General features: G+C 50.2%; 1 protein-coding gene across 1 annotated transcript in view; it reads left to right on the plus strand.

The window, feature by feature from the left end:
* The window catches only part of Flt1 (fms related receptor tyrosine kinase 1), a 160,526-nt gene that overhangs the window by 140,389 nt on the left and 10,590 nt on the right, over window positions 1-9,547 (plus strand). Inside the window, exons 21-24 of the mRNA XM_051162859.1 lie at window positions 245-342; window positions 2,138-2,260; window positions 4,467-4,578; window positions 7,963-8,062. Coding sequence (XP_051018816.1) covers window positions 245-342; window positions 2,138-2,260; window positions 4,467-4,578; window positions 7,963-8,062 — 433 coding nt within the window. The remainder of the gene's footprint in view (window positions 1-244; window positions 343-2,137; window positions 2,261-4,466; window positions 4,579-7,962; window positions 8,063-9,547) is intronic.

Genomic DNA, 9,547 nt, shown 5'->3' on the forward strand with positions numbered 1-9,547 from the left:
GGACTTCCTGTCTCACCAGGTCACACCCATCCCCACCCACACCTCATTCCTTTACCCTTTGCCCCACCCCCACCCCTCACCCCCACAGCCTGGAAAAAAAAATCTCTGATGTTGAGTCGAGACTGGGTTCTCTTGTGAATGAGGTCTGGGATGCTTGTTGGTCTGTTTTATACTTTGTGACTCTTGGGTGACCTGGGAGCTGGCACAGACGCCACCGTCTTGACATGAGTCTACCGCTTGGTAGGTTGCAGTGAGATCTGCAAGCAACCTCTCACCATGGAGGACCTGATCTCCTACAGTTTCCAAGTGGCCAGAGGCATGGAGTTTCTGTCTTCCAGAAAGGTCAGCTTCACCCGTTACCGGCTGTCTGTTTTCTTTAACCTCCTAAACCGAGCTAGAGAGAGGTTTGAGTTTTTCAAAAGTTTTTGCTTTACACTTTCAAAATGTATTTTTACGTATGTTATTACATCTAGAAACTTCATGTAAGAGAAAACACACACTTGCCTTTCACTTTTCTTTCCTTTTTTATTTTTTTATTCTTTTTTATTTTATTTTATTGGTTTTTTGTTTGGTTGGTTGGTTGGTTTTTGTTTTTTGAGACAGGGTTTCTCTGTGTAGCCCTGGCTGTCCTGGACTCGCTTTGTAGACCAGGCTGGCCTTGAACTCACAGCGATCCACCTGCCTCTGCCTCCTGAGTGCTGGGATTAAAAGTGTGCTTCACCACACCGGGCCCTAATGATGTTAGGTTTCAATACATGATGTTAGATTGAATATATTTGTCATAATTTATGGTAAAATTTTTGAAAATTCATTTCGCTACTGTTTTGTCTCTTTGTGAGAGCCGAGCATACTCCCCTGCTGTAAAGCTATTTTTCTAGTATTTGTTTATACTTAGGCTCTTAAGTGTACAACAGACATCACCACAGAAACCTTGATTTGCTCTGATATGAACAGGTATTGGAATGGGGGGCCCTGGGCCACTGTGGGTAGAATTTAATTTAAGGGTAGAATCTTCCTGGGTGGTTTCAGACTATACAAACCTGGCACTATCTTCCACGGTGCCCTCTGGCACATTTCCAAACTGCCCAGCTTGTCTTTAGTACACCCACACAGGACTTCAAAAAACGAAAAATCCTCCACTCACACCCAGCTGTGGCTATCCCAGCACGTGGGGGGCTGAGGCGGGAGAATCCCTGGTTACAGGCCAACCTGGGTGACTTCCAGGCCAGCGTACACCCCGTAGCAGGATTCTGTCTTAGAAACAGCAAGAACCGCAAACAAAGTAAGTCACACCAAACCGAAGCTCCCAAAGACCTGATCCGAAAGGTTGTGGGCAAAATTCAGACTGCCAGTGGGGTCCACCAGTAGGCTCCCTGCAGAAGAGGAGCCGGTTGATTTAGTTGGTTGGTTTTTGTTTTTCAAGGCAGGGTTTCTCTTTGTAGCCTTAGCTGTCCTGGACTTGCTCTGTAGACCAGGCTGGCCTCAAATTTACAGAGATTCTCCTGCCTCTGCCTCCTGAGTGCTGGGATGAAAGGCATGTGCCACTTGGCCCCCATCCTCGCACAAGAAACACATTGTGTTTATGGTAGTTGGGTATGTGCTGACAGCCACTTCTTCTACCACATGTGAAATGTAACTGAGAATTAAGAATAATGATACTGGGGGCCGGGTGTGGTGGCGCACGCATTTAATCCCAGCACTCGGGAGGCAGAGGCAGGCGGACTGCTGTGAGTTCGAGGCCAGCCTGGTCTACAAAGCGAGTCCAGGACAGCCAAGGCTAACACAGAGAAACCCTGTCTTGAAAAAAACCAAAATAAATAAATAAATAAAAATAAAGATAAAAAAGAAGATACTAGGGCCAGCCAGTAAGATGGTTCAGCAGGTAAAGGTGCTCGCTGCCAAACTCCATGACCTAAGTTCAATCCTGGGAAATCACATGGTGGAAGGCAAGACTTGATGGCCACACGTCCTCTACATGTATGTTGTGGCATGTGTGTGCTCATATGAGTGCTCAGGCACACACACACACACACACACACACACACACTTTTTTTTTAAAAGACTAATGACCCCGAGTGGATGCTGGCAGTTAAGCAGTCAGATTCAGGAAGTGCGTTCCTTACCCATTTTGTTATAGTGCATCCATCGAGACCTGGCAGCGCGCAACATCCTTTTATCTGACAATAACGTGGTGAAGATTTGCGACTTCGGCCTGGCCCGGGATATTTATAAGAACCCTGACTATGTGAGGAAAGGAGATGTGAGTCGGCTTGGGTATTCCATTTATTTCTACCCTGTCATTTTCAGACCACAGACCAAAGCCCTGCCGAAGGTTTGCCCTTCTTCGGTAGGCACCCCACAAATTCCCACGTGGGTCCGTGACCACCCGGTGGGCAGTCCAGAAGAGCTGCAGAGCAGAGACTCCTGGGGTTCCTGACTGCTGGCTGGGTACCTGTCCTGAGAGCAGGACCACCCCGGGGCTTGTTAGCCTAAGCAGCGTGCTGGGCCCCGCAGAGACCATGTCGCCTCTGCCTGCCACCCTTCTGGGAGCTCTATGACGGGCTGAAAAGAACAGTGTGGCCTCTTGCCCTCAGATAAACCCAGATGATTGATTCAGCAGGTGTCTGTACCTCCGGAAAGAGTGGGGGGGGGGGCATACACTATCCCTCCTGGCTCAGGCTGGCCTCTCTCCCCACTTGTTTTTGAACATAATGTTATTTGTCACTTACGGGGTGACCTCCGGTTGTCCTGTCTGGTCCGGCCTCTACTTCAGCTAATATTTGGGCTCTCTTGCATTGCAGCCAAGATCCCAGACCATAGGAAATATAGACATCGCCTTTCTGAACCATAGCTGGCTGTCCTCACCCCACATCCTTAGATACAGAAAGTCCAGCGGGAGGGAGAGGGGGTGGGGAGACTGCTTGAATCTGTATCTTCAGCAAGTTTCTGGATTATGCTATGTGGAAACCTCTGGAACACATTTTCAGAACCCCGTCTTACTTTCCATTTCTTTTCTTTTTCTTCTATGTGTCTGAGTGGTTTACCTGAATATATGTCTATGAATCACATTCCTGCAGTGCCTGAGACGGCCAGAAGAGGGCGTCAGGTTCCCCTGGCACTGGAAGTAGAGATGGTTGTGAGCACCATGTGGGTGCTGGGAACTGAACCCAGGTCCTCTGCAAGAGCGGCCGATGCTCTTAACTGCCGAGCCACCTCTTCAGCCCCTCAACTACTTTTTTTGCCTAAGAGGGAAACAGTACAGGTTTCAGTGGCGCTCTGGCCTACAGAGAAGGTTTCTGACTGTGTTTCAGTTTGGCCCTCTTTTATCTCTCTCTTTTCCCCTTACATGGCAGCCCAAAACTGCTTCCAATGAGCCTATATTTATATACTTTAACTTACCTTATATAAACAATCCTACCTATGATGTCACTGCTTACCTGCCATGGGGGGCATGGCCATATAAAAGGACAAACCATCCACGTGACCCCCCTCTCTTCTTCTTCCTCTCTTTCTCTGTACCCCCCTCTACTCCCGCCCTCTCTCTCTTCTTCTTACTCTTCCTGTCTCTGTCTCTCTCTGAGGTGCCCCTCCCCCTTCCCTTCTCCCCCTCCCCCCCATGCTCACTTATTAAACCTCATATCACATCTGGTGCTTTGTATCTTTCGTTCTCAAAAATAAAACTAGTGTACTCCCAGCTAACTCACTGTGGTCCTTGCTGTCAGAAAGAGGAGACCTGGTCTGCATACTTGAAATCGAGCCATATATACTCTCCTAAGTGGGAAACTTTTTTTTTTTTTTTTTTTTGGTTTTTTGAGGCAGGGTTTTCTCTGTGTAACCTTGACTGTCCTGGACTCACTTTGTAGACCAGGCTGGCCTCAAACTCACAGCTGTCCGCCTGCCTCTGTCTCCCGAGTGCCGGGATTACGGGCCTGCGTCACCATGTCCAGTTCTAAGTGGGGACCTCTAGTACAAAATCACCTTTTTTCATTCCAGGGTGTGGGACCCTGAATGCGGACTGAGGCCTGGACCTCATTCATAGCATCCACATACCATCCACTCCTGAGCCAATCGTAGCCCCCGGTTCAAGACTCAACATCTTGTCTTTTACATAGGGATATGCCTTTTGAAATCGCTATCAATTTTCAGCATGCTTCCTAATTCAGGCCACTTTACCAAGCCCCCCTTAGTGTCCCTGAGTAACCTGGGAGGGGACCAGGAGAACATAGCTTCATTTAAAAACCACAGAATAAGGAGTAGAGAAGTCTCCCTGCCATGCCTGGTCTCCAGAGGCTGGGGAGTCTCTAGCACTCTCGTGTCACAATGTGTCACACGCTCTATGGTTTCCTACAGTGCAGGAGACCGCAGCTCTTCTGGCTCTGCATATGTGCTAAGTGGAAGGGGAGCCCAGGCCCTGGATGTGCATGTTGCTTTTGTTTTAATGCCCAAGGCCTCTTGCCCTCTTCCAGACTCGACTCCCCCTAAAATGGATGGCTCCTGAATCCATCTTTGACAAGATCTACAGCACAAAGAGCGACGTGTGGTCCTATGGAGTGCTGCTATGGGAAATCTTCTCTTTAGGTAAACGTGGGGGAGAGAGCATGCTGGGGATGGTCGCGAAAGCTTGATGCGTGACTCTCGAGGGCGTCTCTACCCCAACTAGTTCCCAAATAACAAGACAGAGACTGGTGGCGCACGCCTTTAATCCCAGCACTCGGGAGGCAGAGGCAGGCGGATCGCTATGAGTTCGAGGCCAGCCTGGTCTACAAAGTGAGTCCAGGATGGCCAAGGCTACACAGAGAAACCCTGTCTCGAAAAACCAAAAAAAAAAAAAAAAAAAAAATAGCCGGGCGTGGTGGCGCACGCCTTTAATCCCAGCACTCGGGAGGCAGAGGCAGGCGGATCGATGTGAGTTCGAGGCCAGCCTGGTCTACAAAGTGAGTCCAGGATGGCCAAGGCTACACAGAGAAACTCTGTCTCGAAAAACCAAAAAACAAACAAACAAAACAAAACAAAACAAAATAAATAAATAAATAAATAAATAAAAATTAAGGCAGATGATAGATAGAAGGTACCAGGCAGCAGATGTTACATTATACGGAGTTTATTAAATGAGCATGGGGGGAGAAGGAAAACAGGGGAGGGGTACCCCAGAGAGAGACAGAGAGAGAGAAGAAGGGGTAGAGAAAAGAGTAGAGAGAGAGAGGGGGCCACGCGGAAGTGTGTCCTTTTATAAGGCCCTGGCGCAGGGCCCCGCCCCCGTGGCAGGTAAGCGATGACGTCATAGGTAGGCGACTGAAGCAGAATCCTAACAGAGACCTCCCGGATTGGTAAAAGCTTTAAAGCCCAGTGACTGGGCGGGCACCAACCCTCTAAGCTATTTTGCTATTTCCAAGGTACACGTGCTCCGGGGCTGCTTCTGGCTCCATCAGTGCAGGCCTCACGTGCTCACGGCCCTTGGTGCCCCACGGTGACGCCCTCCTCTCCGCCCCCCTCTCCTCTTGCTGTATCTTCTCCCACCTCATGGTCCCTCTCTGACCCCGAGCCCAGGAACCTAGGCGATGCCTATTTCTCCTCTGCCCAGTCATAGGCTTCAGCAACTTTATTAACCAGTCAACTTTAAATTAGGTAGAGCAAGGTTTACAGAACGAAGACCAGTGTCTGTGAGGATATGCTCCTCCGAGCAGCAACCAGATCCTGGGGGCCAGGGATTAGCATCGGAATACACAGCACAGCCAGGCAATGGTGGCGCATGCCTTTAATCTCAGCACTTGGGAGGCAGAGGCAGGCGGATCCCTGTGAGTTCAAGGCCAGCCTGGTCTACAAAGTGAGTCCAGGACAGCCAAGGCTACACAGAGACACCCTGATGGCTCGAAAAACAAAACAACAAAAACACAGAATACACAGCGCCAGCCCAGTGCCCAACCCCCAACCTTGAGGTCTGCCCTTGAACTCACTGCAAACCCAGGTGGAGCCGCCTGTCGAGGAGAGTAGTGGATGTACGCATACCCACCACTGCAGCAGGTGTTTAAACCGTTATGAGCAAAGTCAGGCGGCAGAGAATCTAAAACCAGGCGCTGTCTGTCTGTCCTTTGCCCGTTTGTTCCTTTCTCCAGTACCAGCTCTCATGTCTTCACCCCCTCCCCCCGCCCTCTGTGTCCCCTCTCCCTCAGAGGCAGGACAGGCCCTGGTGTGCACAGCTGAACAGTTCAAGGCATATTGCTAGAGGCAGCTGCCTTTGACCTAGTGCTGTTGTTGGTGTAAAGACACAGCATGGCCTTGTACTCTGGCTTATGCTGACAAGCAATAAAGAGTTCTAGTTGGGTTTGGTCAGAACTGTTCACGATAGGGTGTGTGTGTGTGTGTGTGTGTGTGTGTGTGTGTGTGTGTGTGTGTGTGTGTGTGGTGTGTGTGTGTGTGTGTGTGTGTGTTTGTGTTGTGCCTACATGTGATCTGTATACCATGCGCATGCAGTACCTGATCAGGCCAGTGTGTGTGTGTGTGTGTGTGTGTGTGTGTGTGTGTGTGTGTGTGTGTGTGTGTTGTGCCTACATGTGATCTGTGTACCATGCGCATGCAGTACCTGATCAGGCCAGGAGAGGGCATCGGATCCTCTGGAACTAGATGGATGTGGCTGGAAATTGAACCCAGGACCTCTGTCTACCATAGCCAATGCCCCAGCCCATCCACTCTGGGTTTCTAGCAACAATCCTCCTCAAAGCCTCATTCCTATAGATGCGCACAGAACTTACACCTACTCACACAGGGATGGTGTAAGGCCCCCCCAAGTGTGAGAACTAACCAAGAATCTTTCAGGCTTTGCTAAAAAGGCAAAAAGGCAAAAAGGCAAAAAAAAAAAAAAAAAGTCATTCACGGCAAATAAAATGCACAGAGTCACACCCCTAGGTTCCTGGGATGGGTAAAGACCCCCCCGCCCCGCTTTTGATGTCGGGTGCCTGTTGCTTCCACTCCTCAAAGGCGGCATGGCGATTACAGTGGCCTTGCAGTGACACAGTGCCCAGCCCTGAATGCCTCCCAGCTGCCTCTTCTCAGCAGCCAGGCGGCCTCAGCTGGAGGGCTGAACAGAGCCTCCTGCAATGCCTTCCCCACCCTACCTAGCCCAGGCTACCCCTAAGAGAAGTGGCTAGGCACTGTTAGTCAGTCAAGCTGGCAAAGACAGCCGACGCCACCCCCCCACCTCGCCTCAGTACCCTCAGTTCTGCAGACTCTGGATCAGCCCCCATCCACCCTAGTGAGTTTTTGTCTTGGGGCCCAAGGCTCTGTCCCTTAGACCTGTCATAATTCCCCATTCGAGAAGCCTCAGGATGAAAGTGCGAGCGCTCCATTGGCAGCCTAGCCCAAGTCTATTGGTTTCTCAAAGAAAGGATATTAATCTAGGCTGCGAGTGTCTAGGGATCAGATTTCCTTAGAGTTGTTTGTGGGGCAAGGCCCCCTTTCCTTGACCAGAGGAGCAGGTGTGGTCACAGGGACAGCCACATACCAGCCAAGGATGTGCCCTCAGGACGGACTCTTTGCACTGAGGTTTACCCACAGTCACTGGAAATTTATCACTAAAACGTCTGTCTCTGTACATTTATTTTTGGGGTTTTTGAGAGAGGGTGTCACTATATAGCCCACACTAGCCTCAAACTAACGATTCTCCGATTCTCCTTCCTTCCAAGACCTGGGATTACAAGCATGTGCTGCCATTGTTCGGTAAAATATCACGCTAAAAACATTAGGGAAACTCCAAATTGCCCCTCGTGGTCTTTTGGGTAGGTTGGTTTGTTTGTGACAAGGTCTCAACTTTGTAGCCCTTGCTGGCTTTGAACTCCCAGAGATCCATCTGTCTCTGCCTCCCAAGTGCTAGAATTAAAAGCATGCACCACCCCACCCCACCCCCGCTGTGGTCTTTTGTACCAGAAACCTTAACACACACACGTCTCTGCATACTGTCCCCTGCAGGGGGTTCTCCATACCCAGGAGTGCAGATGGATGAAGAGTTCTGCAGCCGCCTGAAGGAAGGCATGAGAATGCGAGCTCCCGAGTATGCCACGCCTGAAATGTGAGCTCAGGGCGTCAGCCTCCCCCTCCCACTGGCTTCTCACCAGGGACCCTGGGGCGGTGGGTAATGAGCTCCCATAGGCTGGGAGCCATCTCCTGGACTGCTTCCACTCTGGATCTGTCCTATTTCCTCTCCAAACCACTGACTCTGGCCTTTCAAGGACGTTAGCTGGGAACTGAATCAGAACGCCAGTCAGAAGGAATAGCGCCCAGGAACTGAATGCAAGACCTCACTCACCAAGCAGAGCAGCGTGGTGAGCTGAGTCACCTCAGGCCAAGGCTGGAGGCTGTGGTGGCCCAGTTCCCCATCTACAGAGCCTGGTAGGGCTAGGGATGTCACTTAGTTTTGTTAGTGCTTACCCAGCATGCACAGGGTCCTGGGTCCATCCCAGTGTTGCATATACCGTGGCAGCAGTCATAGCACTCTGGGAGTGGGAGTGGGAAGATTTGGAATTCAAGGGCACTTGTAGTTACATATAAAGATCAAGCCTGTTCTGAGCTACTTAAGAACCTGTTCTCAGCCAGGCCTGGTGGCGCACGCCTGTAATCCCAGCACTCGGGAGGCAGAGGCAGACAGATGTCTGTGAGTTCGAGGCCAACCTCGTCTGCAAAGCGAGTCCAGGACAGCCAAGGCTACACAGAGAAACCCTGTCTCAAAAAGAAAGAAAAGAAGAACGTGTTTTTAGTAACGATAGATAGATAGATACAGATAGATAAATGATAGAAAATAGGGGATTGGCGAGATGGCTCAGGGGTTAAGGGCACTGTCTGCTCTTCCAAAGGACCAGGGTTCAATTCTTAGCACCCACATGGCAGCTCACACCTGTCTGTAACTCTAGTTCCAGGGGATCTGACACCCTCGCATAGGCACATGTAGGCAAAACACCAATGCACATAAAATAAAAATAAAGAAAAAAGAAAATAGATGATAGCTATCTAGACAGTAGATAGATAAATGATAGAAAATAGGTGATAGATAGGTGACAAATGATCCATACATAAATGATGGATGGATGGATAGATACATAGATGATGGATAGATAGATTTAGGGTTGGATAGATAGATGAAGGGTAGCCAGGCAGCAGTCAGAGTTGTTAACCAATGGGCTTGTCAAGGTGCCTTTAGGAGTCAGAGAGGAGCTAGGTCTGGGCAGCCTCTCCATCGTCAGCGGGTGAGCTTGACTCTGGTGGGTACTGCTTCCTGTAACTGTGCCGTTTTAGCACTCTGTGAGGCCTCGACAGGAATGTGATGACACTTGCAGTTTGGTTGATCTGCTGACAAGGACTTGGGCTTCCCTGAGGTGGCGCCACCTTTCCTGAGTGGCCAGGCGGCCTCCCCTCCCGACACCCAGTGAGGTCCTGTGGAGCCCTGGACTGGCCTTGGGGGAGGAGGGAAGGATGGAGGAGGAAATGTCAGGACCAAGCTGGGTCCATGCCAAGACGGAGAACTGGATGAGAGGGACAAGGGACACGGACATGAAGGCAG

The sequence above is a fragment of the Acomys russatus genome, chromosome 19, assembly GCF_903995435.1.
Source record: "Acomys russatus chromosome 19, mAcoRus1.1, whole genome shotgun sequence".
In the NCBI taxonomy this organism is placed as follows: Eukaryota; Metazoa; Chordata; class Mammalia; order Rodentia; family Muridae; genus Acomys; species Acomys russatus.